An 18538-nucleotide genomic window follows, 5' to 3' on the forward strand; every position below is an offset into this window, starting at 1 on the left:
TAAGAGACCAGTGATGCTCACTCCTTCTGACTCCGTGTCGGAAACTATGAAGGTGAGAGAAGACGGATTTCTGGGGGAGACGGGGGAGTAGGAGGACCCGGGGCCCACCTCGTCCAACACCCACAGCAGGGTCAAGGACCCAGAAAATGACCCGAGCACTGGCAGAAGAGACTCTCCACAACTGAATGTAGAGAAGGGGCCACATCCAAGGGGACAGGAAGGGCAGAGACACTGTGAGGAGCCACGCTGACCTGCACGAGGGAGGGACACCACGGGCAGGGAGAGGGGGAGACCCACGGCGAGAAGACGAGTCCCCCTGACATTTGGCTTTGAAACCAGAGGTTTCACTTCTCAAGTCCTGGCTCTGAGACGGGCAGACCGCCATCAGAAACTGAACCCCTGACCTGACAGAAACAGTGAAAGAAACAGCCCCGTTGAGGTCCAGCATAGACACAGCAGTTTGAAGAGTGCCTGGGGTTTGTTTACTAGTCTCAGAACCCGTGCTGGACGGGCAGGGGTCTTTGGAAAACTCCGAAAACAAAAGAGCTGGCGGGCACCGTTTTCTTGCCCTGCCCCTCAGCCTAGATACACCAGACGCCGGTGAGAACCAGCTCGGTGGGAACACTCTCCACCCCCAACCCTGCGTGCTGCAGATGCACCCCCTCCAACCCAGCCTCACTGGTTTTCCAGAGTGGCTCCAGGTCCCCTCCTACAGCAGACCAGGCACAAACCTTGCTGACACCGTGCACCTGGCCTCTGTGTTCTGCACACCTGCCCCCGCCCCCAACAACTCGCCTTCAGCGGGAGCCCGTCGAGAGCGGCACCGTGAACGTGGCAGTGTGCAAGCAGCCTGGAGGGGGGGCAGCACCGCCTCCAAGTGACTCCCTCAAAGGGACTCCTGCCCCAGGGGGAGGAGGAAAAAACCACACATTCCTGTTCAACCGTGGCCCCAGCAGTGGTCTGACCCAACTCGAGTCGGAGGCAACTCCAGACAGGCCCACCAACAACACGGGGACCGGACCCTGCCCACAACAGGCAGAGAGCCATTGCAGATGACTGGACTGGTGGCAAATGCGGCATAGCCACACACACACAGGAGACACCCTCCGGCGCCAGGTCCCGGGGAACAGGGGACAGGCACCACAGGACCTCATCTTCATGAGGCCACTCCTTTTGAGAGCAGGAGGCGTAGCGGAATTTCCAAACACAGAGAGCTAGACAACACAAGACAGGAGCGTGTCCCAAATGAAAGAACAGGACAAAATCACAGCAAGAGATGTCACACAGATACTCTGCCTGATAGAGAATTCAAAGTAGCGGGAATAAAGACGCTCACTGGACTTGAGAGTGGAGGACCTCGGGGAGACCCTCAACAAAGAAATAGAAAACAACCAATCGGAGGTAACTCAATAACCGAAATTAAAAATACACTAGATAGAGTAAACAGAGGAAGCAGAAGAACAGATCAGCAACCTGGAGGACAGAGGAATGGAAAGCAATCAAGCCGAACAAGAGAAAGAAAAAAAAGACTCATAAAAATGAGAATAGATTAAGGGAACTCAGCAACGCCAGCAAACGTAGTAACATTTGCATTATAGGGACCCCAGGAGGAGGAGAGAGAAAGGGGGGCAGAAAATGTATCTGAAGAAATAGCCGGAGACTTCTCAAATCTGGCGAAGGAAACAAAAACCCAGATCCACGAGGCTCAGAGAACCTGCAGCAGAATCAACCCAAGGAGGCCCACACCAAGACACGTAGTAATTAAAATGTCGAAAAGTAGTGATAAGACCATTTTTAAAGCAGCACAAGGAAACAGTTACATACAGGGGGAAAAAAACCCTGAAGGCTACCAGCTGATTTTTCAGCAGAAACGTTGCAAATCAGAAGAGGGTGGCATGATATATTCACAGAAAGAAAAAAAAAAAAAACCCTGCACCGTAGAATACTCTATCCAGCAAATCAATCATTCAGAATAGGAGAGATAAGGACTTACTCAGACACACAAAGGAATTCATCACCACTAAAGCAGCCTTACAAGGAATGTTAAAGGGGACTCTGAGTGGAAAGGAAGGACCATAAAGCAAGAGTAAGCTCTGTAGGAAGCACAAAAGCAGTATGTTAAGTATATCTATAAAGATCGGTCGATGGATTCACAAAATAAAAGGGTGTGAAGTATGACACCATATACCTAAGATGTGGGGGAGAGAGGAATAAAAATGTAGTGCTTTTTGAATGGGTTCAAACTGAAGCAACCATCAACTTAATATAGACGGCTATATGCATAAGGTGTTATATGTAACCTAATGGTAACCACAAATCAAAAACTGGTAATAGATATGCAAAAAATAAAGAGAAAGGCATCCAAGTGTATCAGTAAAGAAAGCCGGCGGGGCGCCTGGGTGGCTCAGTCGGTTAAGCGTCCGACTTGGCTCAGGTCACGATCTGAAGGTCTGTGAGTTCGAGCCCCGCGTCGGGCTCTGGGCTGATGGCTCAGAGCCTGGAGCCTGCTTCTGATTCTGTGTCTCCCTCTCTCTCTGCCCCTCCCCCGTTCATGCTCTGTCTCTCTCTGTCCCAAAAATAAATAAACGTTAAAAAAAAAAAAAAAGCCAGCAAACCATAAGTGAGCAAGCAAAGAAACAGAGAAAACCACAAAAACAACCATAAAATAAGTAACAAAATGGCAATAAGTACACACCTGCTAATAATTACTTTGAATGTAAATGGACTAAATGCTCCAATCAAAAGACATGGGATGAAAAGTCAAGGCCCATCTATATGCTGTCTACAAGAGACACATATCATGCAAATGGAAGTGAAAAGAAAACCAGGGTAGCAATACTTATATCAGACAAAATAGGCTTTAAAATAAAGATTGTAGGCGTGCCTGGAGGGCTCAGTCAGTTAAGCACCCAACTTGGGCTCAGATCATGATCTTGAAGTTTGTGGGTTCAAGCCCCACATCAGACACTGCACTGATAACACAGAGCCCGCTTCGGATCCTCTGTCTCCCTCTCTCTCTTCCCCTCCCTCTCTATCAAAAATAAACATTAAAAAAATTAAAGATCATAACAAGAAACAAAGAAGGACACTACATAGTCTGAAGGGGAACAATCCAACAAGAAAATAAAATAATTGTAAATATTTATGCATCCAACATGGGAGCACATAAAGCAGCTGATAACAAACATAAAGGAAGAAATCAACAGTGACACAGTAATAGTAGGGGACTTTAACTGGAACTTACATCAATAGACAGACATCAACAAGGAAACCATGGCTGATTGACACATTTGACCAGATGGTCCTAACAGACTTACTCAGAACATTCCATCCTAAAACAATACACATTCTTTTCAAGTGCATATGGAACATTCTCCAGAATAGATCACATATTGGGCCACAAAACTAGTCTCCACGAACTCAAAAAGATCAAAGCTGTTCTGACCACAATGCTATGACACTAGAAATCAACCACAGGAGAAAATCTGGAAAGAGCACAAATACATGGCAGTTAAATATACTACTAAACAGTGAATGGGTCAACCAAAAAAATGAAAGAGGAAATCAAAACACCCATGGAAACAAATGAAAAACACAGTGGTTCAAAGTCTTTAAGGTGCAGCAAAAACTGTTCAAAGAGGGAAGTTTATAGCAATACAGGCCTACCTCAAGAAACAAAAATTTCACACAACCTAACCTTACACATAAAGGGGCTAGAGAAGGAACAGCAAACAAAGCCCCAAGACAGTAGAAGGAAGGAAATAATAGATTGGAGCAGAAATAAATGAAATAGAAACTAAAAAGCAATAGAACTCATCAATGAAACCAGGAGTTACTGATTTGATAAGATCGACAAAATTGATATACCTTTAGCCAAATGCCTCAGAAAGAAAAAAATGTTTTTTTCAAATAAAATCAGAAATGAAAGAGGAGATGGGGGGGGGGGGCAGGGAGGGGCGCCTGGTGGGTCAGTCGGTTAGGTATCCAACTTCAGCTCACCTGTGGTCTCACAGTTAGTGGGTTTGAGCCCCATGTTGGGCCCTGTGCTAACGGCTCAGAACCTGGAGCCTGCTTCAGATTCTGTGTGTTTCCCTCTCTCTGCCCCCCACCTTGCGCTCTGTCTCTCTCAAAAATAAACATTAAAAAAATCATTTTTAATGAAAGAGGAGATAGCCAACAACATAGAAATACAAAGCATATAAGAGAATATGGAAAATTATATGCCAAAAAATTGGACAACTTAGAAGAAGTGGATAAATTCCTGGAAACGTCACCTACCAAAACTGAACCAGAAGAAATAGAAAATTTGAACAGTGATTACCAGCATTAAAATTGAATCAGTAATCAAAAAATTCCAAACAAACAAAAGTCCAGGACCAGAGAGCTTCACAGGTGAATTCTACCAAATATTTCAAGAACGGTGAATACCTGTTCTTTTCATACTATTCCAAAAACAGAAGAGGAAGGAAAGCTTCCAAATTGATTCTATGAGGCCAGCATTACCCTGATACCAAAACTAGATAAAGATACAAAAAGATACAAAACTCCAAAAAGAACTACAGGCCAGTAGGTGTAAAAACCCTCAACAAAATATTAGCAAACCAAATCGAACAATACATTAAAAAAATTATTTACCACAGTCAGGTGGGATTTATTCCTGGGTTGCGAGGGTGGTTCAACATTCGCAAATCAATCAATGCGATGCATCATTATCAACAAGGGAAAGAATAAAAATCATGTTCATTTCAATAGATGGCAGAAAAAGCATTTGACAGACTACAGTATCCATTCATGATAAAAACCCTCAACAGAGTATATCTAGAGGGAACCTACCTCAACATAATAAAGGCCGTATATTAAAAAACCCCAGCTAACTTCATACTCCATGATGAAAAACTGAGAACTTTTCCCCTACGATCAGGAACCAAGACAAGGATGTCCCCTTGCACCACTTTTATTCAATACAGTACTGGAAGTCGTAGCTGCAGCAGACAACGAAAAGAAAGAAAATGCATCCAAATTGGTAAGAGAGAAGTAAAACTTTCACTTTTTGCAGATGACATATTTTTTATAGAAAACCCTTAAGACCACCAAAAAAACTGCTAGAACTGGTAAATGAATTCAGTAAGGTTACAGGATACAAAATCAATATACAGAAAGCCACTGCAGTTCTGTACACTAAATGAGGTAGCAGAAAGAGAAATTGAGAAAACAATCCCATTCGTAATTGCATCTAAAAGAATTAAATCCCTAGGAATAAACCAGGGAAGTGACAAACCTGTATTCTGGAAAGTGTAGAACACTGATAAAAGAAGTTGAAGATGACAAAAACAGAAAGATACTCCATGCTCATGGATTGGAAAAATATTGTTAAACTGCCCACACTACCCAAAACAATCTACAGACTTAAATGCTGTTGGTATTTTGCTAAGGATTGCATTATCACATAATGAGAACAAATATGCCTAAAATGTGTATGGAACTACAAAAGACCCTGGATAGCCAAAGCAGCCTTGAAAAAGAACAAAACTGGAGGTATCACAGTCCCAGACATCAAGATATACTACAAAGCTGTGATGATTAAGACGGTAGGGTACTAGGACCAAAGTAGACATATAGATGAATGGAACACAATAGAGAACCCAGAAATAAACCCACGATTACATGATCAGTTAATCTATGACAAAGGAGGCAAAAGAATGAAACCGGACCACTTTCTTTCACTGTACACAGAGACTTGTGAGACTTGAAACCATAGAAATCATAGAGCACAGCCAGTAGTCTGATATCAGTCATTACATTTTTCTTGTTATGTCTCCTATGAAACAAAAGCAAAAATAAACTATTGGGACTACATCAAAATTTCTTTGCAGAGCAAAGAAAACAATCAACAAAACTAAAAGGCAACCTACTAAATGGGAGGAGAGGGGCGCCTGGGTGGCGCAGTCGGTTAAGCGTCCGACTTCAACCAGGTCACGATCTCACGGTCCGTGAGTTCGAGCCCCGCGTCGGGCTCTGGGCTGATGGCTCAGAGCCTGGAGCCTGTTTCCGATTCTGTGTCTCCCTCTCTCTCTGCCCCTCGCCCGTTCATGCTCTGTCTCTCTCTGTCCCAAAAATAAATAAACGTTGAAAAAAAAATTTAAAAAAAATAAAAAAATAAATGGGAGGAGATATTTGCAAATGACATCTGATAAAGGCTTAGTAACTAAAATATATAAAGAACTGATACAACTCAATACCCAAAAATCAAATAATGCAATTTAAAAATGAGAAGATGACATGAACAGACATTTCTCCACAAAGAAGACATCCAGATGGCCAAGAGACACATGAAAAGAGGCTCAACAATCACTCATCATCAGGGAAATGTAAATCACAACTACAATGAGATATCACTTCACACCTGTCAGAATGGCTAAAATCAAGAACACAAGCAGTGTTGACAAGGATGTGGAGAAAGAAGAACCATCTTGCGCTGTGGGTGGGAATGCAAACTAGGGTAGCTACTGTGGAAAACAGCATGGATATTCTTCAAAAAATTATATAAATAGAATTACCCTATGATCCAACAATTGCACTACTTGGTATTTACCCAAAGCACAGGAAAATACTAACTTGTAAAGATACATGCACCCCATGCTCACTGCACCATTATTTACAATAGCTAAAATACGGAAGCAACCCAAGTGTCCATTGATAGATGAATGGATAAAGAAGAAGTGGTGTGTGTATACACACACACACACACACACACACGCTGGAATATTATTCAGCCTTAAAAAAGAATAAAATCTTGCCATTTGCAACAACATGGACAGACCCTAAAGGCATTATGCTGAGTGAAAATCAATCAGACAGAAAGACAAGTACTGTATGATCTCACTTATCAGAATCTTTTAAAAAAAAAAAAAAAAGACAAAGAGTTCATAGATACAGACAACAGATTACTAGTTGCCAGGGTAGGCAACTAGTAATGGATGCCTAGATTCCTAAACTAGAAATGGATGAAAGGAGTCAAAATGTACAAACTTCCAGTTATAAAATAAGTCACGGGGATTCAATGTACAGTATGGCGTCTGTAGTTAATACTGTATTGTGTATAAGAGAGTAGCTCCTAAAAGTTCTCATCACAAGAAAAAGAAATTCTGTAACTATGTGTGGTGGAGGATGTTGACTTATTGTGGTGAGCATTTTGTAGTATATACCAGCTTGGAATCATGTTGTATGTCAATTATACCTCAATTAAAAAAAAAGAAACACTTTTTAAAATGGCAAATAGAAGTTTTTTTTTCTTCTCTTAATGTCTCTAAATACACAGGACTATTTCCAGCAGAAGTGAAAACATTGCATTGTAGGGTACATGTGACAGCTGTAACATAAAGGATGGGAAAAGTAAAAGTGCACGGATGCAAGGTTTCTAAATCCTACATGAGAGCTATTTACAAGGATAGCTCGGGGCCGCCTGGGGGGCTCAGTCGGTTGAACATCTGACTCTTGATTTCGGCTCAGGGCATGATCCCAGAGTCGTGGGATCGAGCCCTGTGTTGGGCTCTGCACTAAACGTGGAGTCTGCTTAAGATATTCTCTCTCTCTCTGCCCCCCTTCCCCCATTCGCATACCCTCTTTCTCGAAAAAACTTAAAAATATCTATTAGCCGAGTAGACTAAAAAGTGAAGGATATATATGGTAATCTGTAGAGCAATCTGTGTTGCTTAGTAGTTAATAGATATAATGGAACTCTAAAATATATTAAAACATACAAAAGTGGCAGGAAAAGAGAAACAGGAATGGGGGGGGGGTAAAATGGTAGCCCTAATGCTAATCACATCAGTACTTATATTAAAAGTTAGTAGACTAAACACAAAGAGTTCATCAAAATGGGGGTTTTTTTAAAGCCAACTGACTACATGTGATCTACCAAAGACACACTTAAAATATAAAGGATACATGCAAAGACAGAAATGAATGGAAAAAGATATATCATGCAAATTTTAAATATAAAAAGACTGGAACGGCTGTGTTAATCTCAGACAAAATAGACATCAGGATGAAAATATTACCAGAGATAAACTGGACACTTCATATCGATTAAAGGGTCAGCTCTATAGGAAAGCATGATAATCGTCAGTGTGCATAATAACAGAACTTCAAATAAATGAAGCAGAACTGGCAGAGAAGCAGACAACTCTATAATCATAGTTGGAGATTTTAACACCCTCTTTCAGCAATTGATAGCACATCCAGATTAAAATACCAGTAAAAGCAGATAATCCACAATCACCTTACCTTAGTTAAATATTCATAAAACCCTACACCCTAAGTGGGCAGAATATGCATTAAGTATGCATGATATGTTCACCGGCATACATCATACGTTGGGGCCACAGAAATAATTCAGTACATTTAAAAGAACTGAAATCATACAGAATATATTCCCTGGCCACATAGGAATTAAATCAGAAGTCAGTAACATATCTAGGTAAATGCCAAATATTTGGAAATTGTACAACACACTTCTGAATAGTCCATGTGTCAGATAACAAGGGAAATTTGAAAATATTTACAATTAAATGATAATGGGGGTGCCTTGGTGGCTCAGTCAGTTAAGCGTCCAACTTCGGCTCAGGTCATGATCTTGAGGTTCGTGGGTTTGAGCCCCACGTCGGGGTCTGTGCTGACAGCTCAGATCCTGGAGCCTGCTTCGGATTCTGTGTCTCCCTCTTTCTCTCTCTGCCCCTCCCCCACTCACATTCTCTCTCTCTCTCTCTCAAAAATAAACATTAAAAAGAAATGATAATGAAAATCGATCAAAATTATAGGATGCAACTAAAACAATGATTAAAGGGATAGTTACAATCTTAATTTATTATTATAGAAAAGGCCCTAAGAAAATCCCATTTACAGCTGCACCAAAAACAATAAAATATCTAGGAATAAACTTAACCAAAGAGGCAAAAGACCTGTACTCCAAAAACAATAAAACACTTGTGGAACATATTGAAGACAACACAAAGAAATGGAAAGACACTCCATGCTTATGAGTTGGAAGGACAAATATTTGTTACATGCCGATACTACCCAAAGCAATCTACAGATTTAGTGCAATCCCTATCAAACTATCAACAGCATTTTTCACAGAACTAGAACACAGTCCTAAAATTTGTATGGAGCCACAAAACTCTCCTAGTAGCCAAAGAAATCTTGAACAGGAAGAGCGAAGCTGGAGGCATCACAATTTTGGATTTCAAGTTATATTACAAGTCTGTAGTAATCAAAACAGTATGGCACTGGCATAAAAATAGACATGTAGATCAATGGAACAAAACAGAAAACCCAGAAATAAACCCACAATTATGTGGTCAATCTCCAAAGCAGAAAAGAATATCCAATGGGAAAAAAATGTTCAACAAATGGTGTTGGAAAAACTGGACAGCCCATGTAAAAGAATGAAACTGGACCACTTTCTTTCACTATACACAAAAAAACCCTCAAAGTGGATTAAAGACTTAAATGTGAGACCTGAAATCCTAAAAATCCTTGAAGAGAGCACAGGCAGTAATCTCTGACATTGATCATAGCCACATTTTTCTAGAGATGCCTCCTAAGGCAAGGGAAATAAAAGTAAAAATAAACTATTGTGACTGTAGCAACATTAAAAGTTTCTGTACAGCAAAGGAAACAACAAAACTGAAAGGCACCCTGCTGAGTGGGAGGAGATATCTGCAAATGATATATCCAATGAAGGGCTAATATCCAAAATATATAGAGAACTGATACAACTCAATAACCAAAAAATCGAATAATGCAATTAAAAAATGGGCAGAAGACATGAACAGGCATTTCTCCCAAGACATACAGACGGCCAGCTGACCCATGAAAAGAGGCTCAACATCACTCATCATCAGGGAAATGCAAATCACAACTACAATGAGATACCACCTCACACCTGTCAGAACAGCTGGAATCAAAAACACAAGAACCAACAAGTCTTGGTGAGGATGTGGCAAAAAAAAGGATTCTCTTGCACTGTTGGTAGGAATGCAAACTGGTGTGGCCACTGTGGAAAACAGAATAAAGTTTCCTTAAAAAACTACCCACAAAATACAAAAAATACTCATTTAGAGGGACATACGCACCCTATGTGTATTGCAGCATTATTTACAATAGCCAAATTACAGAAGCAGCCCACATGTCCCATCAATTGGTGAGGATAAAGATGAGGTCACACACACACACACACACACACACACACACACACACACACACACACAAGAATATTATTCAGACATAAAAAAAGAAATCTTGCCATTTGTGACAACATGGGTAGAGCTGGACGGTATAATGCTAAGTGAAATCAGAGAAAGATACCTTATGATCTCGTTCATATGTGGATTTTAAGGAACAAAACAAGCAAAGGTAAAAGACCAAGAAATAGACTCTTAACTACAGAGAACAAACTGATGGTTACCAGAGAAGGGGAAAGAGGGGCTGGGGATTAAAGAGTACACATATGATGAAAAAACATGAAAAGAAAAGGCCCTAAAGTTAATGACTTGGATTTCACTTAAGACTGGGGCGCCTGGGTGGCTCAGTTGGTTAAGCATCTGACTTTGGCTCAGGTCATGATCTCACATTTTGTAAGTTCGAGCCCCATGTCGGGCTTTGTGCTGACAGCTCAGAGCCTGGAGTCTGCTTTGGATTCTGTGTTTCCTCTCCGTCTGCCCCTCCCCGGCTCGCACACACTCTCTCTCTCAAAAATAAAAACATTAAAAAAAACCTAAAAAAGACAAAAAAGAAAGTTATAAATGTAAGAGCAAAAAATGAGGAAATGGAGAAAACAGAAAAAATTAACAGAGCCAAAATGGATTCTTTGAGAAAATTAACAAAATTTGCCACTACCTAGCTAGAATGATCAAGGAGAAAAAGAGAACACACAGATTGCCAATATCAGGAATGAAAGAGGTATTGTCATAATAAATCTTACAGATATTAAAAGGATAATTTTTTTAATTGTGAACTTTATACCAACAAATTTGACAACTTAAATGAGATGGAAAAATTCCCTCTAAACTATAGTTTACCGAAACTGACAAGATAGAGGAATAACCTGTGAAGGCCTGTGTTAAATTCTTTATCAAAATTTACAGGGCATCTGGGTGGCTCAGTCGGTTAAGTGTCCAACTTCAGCTCAGGTCATGATCTTGCGGTTTGTGAGTTTGAGCCCCGCCTTGGGCTGTGTGCTGACAGCTGGGAGCCGGGAGCCTGCTTTGGGTTCTGTGTCTCCCTCTCTCTCTGCCCCTTCCCCACTCACACTTTGTCTCTCTCTGTCTCTGAAAAATGAATAAACCTTAAAAAATTAAAAAAAAATTTACTATTAAAGATTTTCCCACAAAGAAAATTCCAGGCACAAAAGGTCTCATTGAGGAATTGTGTCAAACATTTAGGGAGGAAATAATGCCAGTCTTACCAAATTATATTAGAATATAGAGAACGTGGGAATACTTTGCAACTCATTTTATGAAGCCATTATTCTGCTACCTAAACCTGACAAGGACAATACCAGGAGACAACCACAGTCCCTTGTATCCTATATCATGAACGCAGATGCAGAGATACTTAATTGAGCGGTATATAAAAAGGATTCTATCTCATCATAAATTAGAGCTTTTCCCCAAGAATTCAAGGTCGACTTAGTATCAGAAAAATCAATAATCACATGCTAATTAAAGGAGGGGAAAAAAAACATGTTAATAGATGCAGAAGAAGCATTTGACAAAATAGAACATTGGTTCATCAAAAAGAGACTTAGCAGACCAGGAATAGAAGGGAACTTAACCTTAAAAAGGGCAGCTACAAACACTTAACAGCTGACATTATACTTAATGGTGAAATACCGAATACCTTCTCAAGGTTGGAAACCAGGGAAGGGAACCACTTCTGTTGAACACTGTATCGGCTGCCCTAGTCAGTGCAGTAAAGCAAGAGGAGAAAGGTACGAAGAATAGAAAGAAATTTTTTCCTATTTGCAGAAATGACATGATTTTTTTTATAGTGAGAGCTCTAAGGAGTGTACAAAACAATCAATACCATTAATAAGGATTTGATTTAGCAACGTCATAAGACAAGCTCATTATATAGTTGTATTTTATAGAGTAGCCCAAAACACTGGGACAATGAAACTAAGTGCCAAATCCCATTTACATGGTAATAAAAAATCTCGGAATAAATTTAACAAAAGAACTCCAGTCCTTTACACTGAAAACCACAAAATATCACTGAGAATTTAAAAAGAACACCTGCGAAAATGTAGAGATATGCTAAGTCTACAGATTGGAAGGCTCAGTGTTGTTAAGGTACAGCTTCCTCCAAATTGATGTGTATACATCAATACAATTCCAATAAAAATGCCAGCAGGGTTGTTTTGTTGTTTGGGGAAAGTTTTGTTGTTTGCAGAAATTGACAAACGGATTCTAAAATGTATATGGAAATGTGAAGGACCTTGAATAAGCAAAGCAAACTTGAAAACATTGGAAAATTTACACCGTTTGGCTTTAGAGCTTAAAGTAAGCCAGTGTGGCACTGGCATAAAGATATCAGATACATGATGGAACAGAGTAGAGGTCCCAGAAATAGACCACATCTATATAAACAGTGAGGAAAGGAAAAATTTTTTCAGCAGGTGGTGTTGGAATACTTAGATATCTCTTCCAACAAAAATGAACCACAACTTCTACCTCATACCAGAGAAATACCATTTCACAGTGGATCACAGACCTAAATACAAAACCTTAAACCATAAAGCTTTTAAAGAAAAAAGAGAACAGTCTTGGTCGTTTAGAATTGCACAGAAATTTATTACGTACAGAAAACCACCACCACAGAAAGAAAAGTTGAGAAATGAGAATCAAAATTCAGGACTTATGCTCATCTAAACACAGCTATGAAAATGAATAGGCACGCCTTGCTGGAAGAAAATACCCACAAATCCTATCTGACAAACGACTATATTCAGAAACTATAGCTCCGTAATAAAAAGACCAGCCGCCTAATTTAAAACGGCCAAATAGGGGCGCCTGGGTGGCGCAGTCGGTTGGTGTCCGACTTCAGCCAGGTCACGATCTCGCGGTCCGTGAGTTCGAGCCCCGCGTCGGGCTCTGAGCTGATGGCTCAGAGCCTGGAGCCTGTTTCCGATTCTGTGTCTCCCTCTCTCTCTGCCCCTTCCCCGTTCATGCTCTGTCTCTCTCTGTCCCAAAAATAAATAAACGGTGAAAAAAAAAATTTTTTTAAATAAAAATAAAACGGCCAAATATTTTAACAGACGCTTCGCAAAAAGAGATACATGTGTTTACCTTTACTGGAGATATTTTTACATCTTCATAGGACTTGGGGTTACCCTCTGTTCTTTTCCCATCAACCTGACAGATTCCCTGTAGCATTTCCCATAGGCCACATCAGTGCTCCTGAGCACTGGCACCTTGGGTACCTGGGGGTGTCTGCGGATCTCCCTCATTTTTGAAGAGCAGTTTTGTTTTGCTAGTTCCAGAATTCCCCGTTGACAGGTTCTGTCTTTTAGCTCGTTATATGAACATTCCACCACCTCCAGCCTCCAGTGTTGCTCCTGAGAGATCAGCTCATCATCTTACAGAGAATATCCTACAATGAGTCACTTTTCTCTTCCTGCTTTTAAAATTCTTCAGTTTTGGCTTTTGACAGTTGGGTTACAGTGTGTCACAATATGGTTCCTTTGGGATTTATCCTATTTGGAGTTGTTAAGTTTCTCGATTTGGGAGATGTATGTTTTCAAGTGATAGCAGTTTACGGCTGTTGTTTTTCCAATAATGTCTGCTCCTTTCTTGCTCTCCTGGACTCTGATAATGTATATTATTGGTCCATTTAATATCCCATAAGTCCCTTAGGCTCTTGTCACTTTTCTTCACATCTTTTTTCTTTCTCCTCCTCAGTCTCAATAATTTCATATGTCCCGTCTTCAGATTTGTTTCTTCTGCTGGCTCACATCTGCTGTTGAATCTCTCTAATGAGTTTTTTAAACCTTTTTTTTTTTTCCAGTTCCAGAATTTCTGTTTGGGTCTTTTTTTGTAATTTCTGTCTCTTTGTGGATATTATTTTGTTCATATATCATTTTCCTCATTTCCTGCAGCCCTTTGACCATGTTTTCCTATTGCTCTTCGTGCATATTTAAGATGGGAGTTTCAAAATCTTGGTTCAGTAAGTCCAGTGCCTGTACTTCTTCAGGGATAGCTTCTGCTGGCTTCTTCTTTTGAATAGGCTGATTTTCTCCCTTTTCTTTGGCCTTGTGTTGAAAATTGGACATTTGTTGGCAGCCGGGGCACCTCTCCAAGTCTTGGCAGTTTGCTTCCTGCCGGGAAAGTCCTTTACTGATTAGCCGGGCACTCTCCCGGCCCTGGGATCAGCCCCACCTGCGGGCTCAAGTTCCCCTCAGGTCGTTTCTGACCAGGTCTTGTCTGGGCCTGTGTGGGGCCCTCTCCCTTCCACAGTATATACAGCTGCTTTGGAACGTCACAGTTGCCCAGAATCTTCTCCCAGCTTCTCCTTGGTGCCTCACGTGGTATCCTGAAGGTCTCCGCCCATGATCTCTTGCCCCAGGCATGTGTGTCTGTCACCCCATGCAGCTTCCCTCCCCCCCCCACCCCCCCCCCCACCCCCGGCCATTGCTTTAGCACAAGAGCTGAGTTAGGTGAAACAGAGGCTGGTCCTTTGGGCAGCTGCCAGGTAGGTTACAATCATGCAAACAGGATCAGCTCTACTCCCTCCAGTTTAAGGGGAGCAGCTGGGAACTGGGCAGGGGACAGGGTGGGGCAAGGGTGAGTAAAAACAGCATGGCATTTGCTACCATTTTGAATGTGGCTTTTCTTGACTGGGCTTTCACTTGGTTGCTGTAGACCTTTGACTGGTTTCCAGAGTTCCTGTTAGGTTATTTTAGCCAGTGTGGTGATGGTTGATGTTTCCATGGGGGCGGGGGGGGGGGGGGGGGGCGGGGAATGAGGGCTTGGAACATTTAAAGCCATTCAATTGCAGTTTCTTCCCGAATACAGCGGGGTTAGGCGGAGCCTGTATAAGACCGAGGGATGGTTCCACCCCTCCCGGGGTGTCCGGGGCCGCAGCTCCTTCAGCCACCGCCCCGTCACCCGGCCCTGCACATTTCATTCTGAGCTCCCCACCAAGCCTGTCCCCACGTCACTGACCTGCTGGGGGTCCCCTCCAGTCCTCCTGCCCCTCACGTGGCTGTCTGCCCTTAACTGGCTCCAGCAGTGACCTACGACCCTTGGAGTCCCCACTGGGCTCCAGGAAGCCCCCCTGCCTCACTGTACACATCCCCTCACCCTCCTCCAGGACACTTTGGCAAAAAAGAGGCTTAAAGCTTCCTTGTATCTTTCAAGATAAACTTGCCTTTTTCCCCAGGATATACATAAAAACTGTTCATCCCAGAGGGGGTTTTTTTTTGTTGTTTTTTTTAACCTCAAGGATCTCAAGGGTGTTCATAACCTTTTCAAATAAAATGATTGGCCTGAGGTGAGAAGCAGCCACCAGCCCCTTCTTTATGATGGGGGTCGATTTCTTTCTCGCCATTGCAGGCCTGGTGTGGGAGGACGGCCGCTGTGTGTCCACATGGGGATCTGACAGGAGCTCCAGCAAGAGGCTCCAGGTGTTGGAAATGAGGGCTGGGAAGGGGTCCTGGGGCCCTCCTGGCACAGAACCACCTTGCTCTGGGGACACCTGTTATCTGTGGCCGGGCCGGGTTCTGGCTGCTGCTCCCAGCGAGCTCCAGGGGGCTGCCTGGAGAGGCCCCCCCGCAGGGCTGCTCCGAAGTGGACCCACACAGCAGAGGGTCAAAATTTGGGCATTTTCTGCTTTACAGACGGATGAGGAGAAGCAGCAGGACTTGCCCGTGGTGATGCCGGTTTTTGACAGAAACACCTGCAGCATCCCCAAATCCCAGATCTCTTTCATTGACTACTTCATCACGGACATGTTTGATGCCTGGGACGGTAAGACCTCTTACAGCGCATTTCCCCCAGTAACGAAATGGGGATCCGGATGTTGAGTAGCAGATAGTGCATCTGGTTCTAGAGCATGTTTGCGGGCTTAGACTTTCGAGGAGGACCGACGAGAAGAAATGAGGCCTCACCGAGGGCCCCTGAGGCCGGGGCGCTCTCTGCGCCCCGCTGGTTAACTGCCCCTCCCACTGGGGTGCGGGTGTCCGGTGGGCGGACTCCGCAGCTTCGCCCTCTCCGGCCGATTGTTCCCCACTGGCCCACAGGGCAGTGGGACAGGCGGGAGGGGATGGTTAAGTGAAGCGGAGCCGGAGGCTGGGGGGAGACAGAAGAGCCAGTCCTGGTCACGGCCACAGGTGGGGACTCGCTGTCTTCCTATCCCCCCCACCTTCGGTGCTCCTTATGCTCATTAGCACATCCGCTCCCTCCTGCATCACCTCCCAGAGCTGGCGGTCCCCATGTGGTCTCGGAGGGGCTGCCGGGCATTGAATAGGGACTTGGCCTCGGGAACCCGCAGCCCCTCCAGCCGCTTGTCCAGGGGCTTGCAAACACCTGCTGTCACCTGTCCCTCTAAACACGCGCCCCCCTCAGCCCGCGTTTGTCACCAGGGGCGGGGAGGGGGTCACAGCCCTGTCTTTCTCCCCAGCCTTTGTCGACCTGCCTGAGCTAATGCAGCATCTTGACAACAACTTCAAATACTGGAAAGGACTGGACGAGATGCAGCTGCGGAGCCTCCGGCCGCCCCCTGAATAGCGCGGCCCACCGCCGGTTCGAAGCTCCGTCTCTCTGCGCGCCGGGGGTTCCCGCACGCACCCAGATCCCCGGTCCTTTCAGTATTAGGGCGAACAGGGCCCAAGGCTGCAGAGCCTGTGAACACGCGTGGGGACATCGCTGGCCTCCCGTAGCCACCGGCTGACGCCATCGCCACCAAGTGTCCATACCCGGCCGGCGGCGGGGGGCCTCTTCGGAAAGTCACAGGAGGACGGGTCGGCGCTGGCTTTCCTTACAGCGACCTTGGCGTGACCCTGCAGACGACATTGATGGATTTCTTGTTGCAAACAATTTCTCTCAACCGTGTCCAGCACTTAGGAACAGCCAACGGCAATCGGAGCTTTAGCAACTTTTTTCACATCATAGAAGGTGCAATCACTCACTTTGGAACACTACTGAAAGTGACTTCTCTTTTGAAACTGAGTAGCAAATGACAAATACAAAGAAATTTTGAAGTTGATTCTTAAAGAAATTTTGAAGTTGATTAATATCAATTAAAAGTTTTATTTATTTTATTAGAAGTTCAATATTTTCTATGAATTTTAAAATACTTCAAAGCCAAAGCGAACTTTAAATGCCATGACCAAAATTACATGATTCATATTCATTAAATACGTATTACTTGGGTGTACAGACTTATTTTCATAATGCAAATTAAGACTATAAAATGACACATTTTTACTGCACTACAGAAATACTTGTGTATGTTAAACTCGTTTCTGATTGAAGCTAATTGAGAAAAGCTGTCTTTTGGGGGGGGAGGGGGGTCTGAGTCTAGAGCATGAGAGGAGAGAGACTCCTGTATAGAAACCAGAGTTCTGAAACTGCTCTAGCCATCTGATGAGCTTGGTACTCCCCAAAGTACATGAAATTAAGACCTAACACTTTTTTCCTAAAATTTTATCATTGAATTCCCAAAAGTCTGCCTTATTTTATAGTGTTTCTACAAGATACTCCCTATGCGAGAACAAAAATGGAATATTTAGTGAAATGACATTTTATAACCAGTCTGTTTTCATCTGAGGTGGGAATCTTCGATTCCAGAAATTTATAAAGGTTCTGTATCTTCCGTCTTAAGTGTAGTACCGTGAAAAATGACACATGATGACACATGATGTCAGAGTGCTTGTCACCTCATTTTAAAGTTGTATTTTTTTCCCAGATAAAAATGAAATTAAACTATTTGTTTTTAAGAAATCACGCATCACCTTTTCTTTGGAGTTTTAGGATATTTAACACGATTTCATTTCTTCTCCCTCTAAATAAATAAGATACCTTTATATTCCAGAGAAGATTAATAGTTAAGTTTTTCAGGGTCACAGAAGAAGAGATGATACGTTGAAAACTTCTCACCCATTCACAGCTGGGAGGGCTGGCCCCTCGGGAGGCCCTTTTTCAGGGCACCTGGGTGGCTCAGTCCGTAGAGTGTCTTGACTCTTGATTTCAGCTCGGGTTACGATTTCACAGTTGGTGACTTTGGCCCCTCGTCAGGCTCTGCACTGACAGCAGGGAACCTACTTGGGATTCTCTGTCTCCCTCTGTCTCTCGCTCTCTGCCCCTCCCCTACTCAATGCATGCTTGTGCTCCTCTCTCAAAAGTAAATACATTTCAAGTTAAAACATCAAAAATGCTTTTTTAAAAAGTCCCTTTTTCTAAGGGAACAAAAGCCCGTTTTCCCGTTTGAAGACGTTTGACCTAAGTTGGCAACCACGGACCAAGGTAGAAGACAGCCC

At 43.0% G+C, this 18538-nt stretch overlaps 1 protein-coding gene across 2 annotated transcripts in view; it reads left to right on the plus strand.

The window, feature by feature from the left end:
- Positions 1-18002, plus strand: part of PDE8A (phosphodiesterase 8A) — a 155448-nt gene extending 137446 nt beyond the window's left edge. For both annotated transcript variants that reach the window (XM_086711654.1, XM_086711655.1), the window contains 2 exons: positions 15899-16028; positions 16681-18002. In XM_086711654.1, coding sequence (XP_086567780.1) covers positions 15899-16028; positions 16681-16787 — 237 coding nt within the window. In that variant the 3' untranslated portion in view covers positions 16788-18002. The remainder of the gene's footprint in view (positions 1-15898; positions 16029-16680) is intronic.
- Positions 18003-18538: the final 536 nt, after the last annotated feature.

Source organism: Puma concolor, chromosome B3, assembly GCF_028749965.1.
Source record: "Puma concolor isolate L17-30 chromosome B3, mPumCon1.1.hap2, whole genome shotgun sequence".
In the NCBI taxonomy this organism is placed as follows: Eukaryota; Metazoa; Chordata; class Mammalia; order Carnivora; family Felidae; genus Puma; species Puma concolor.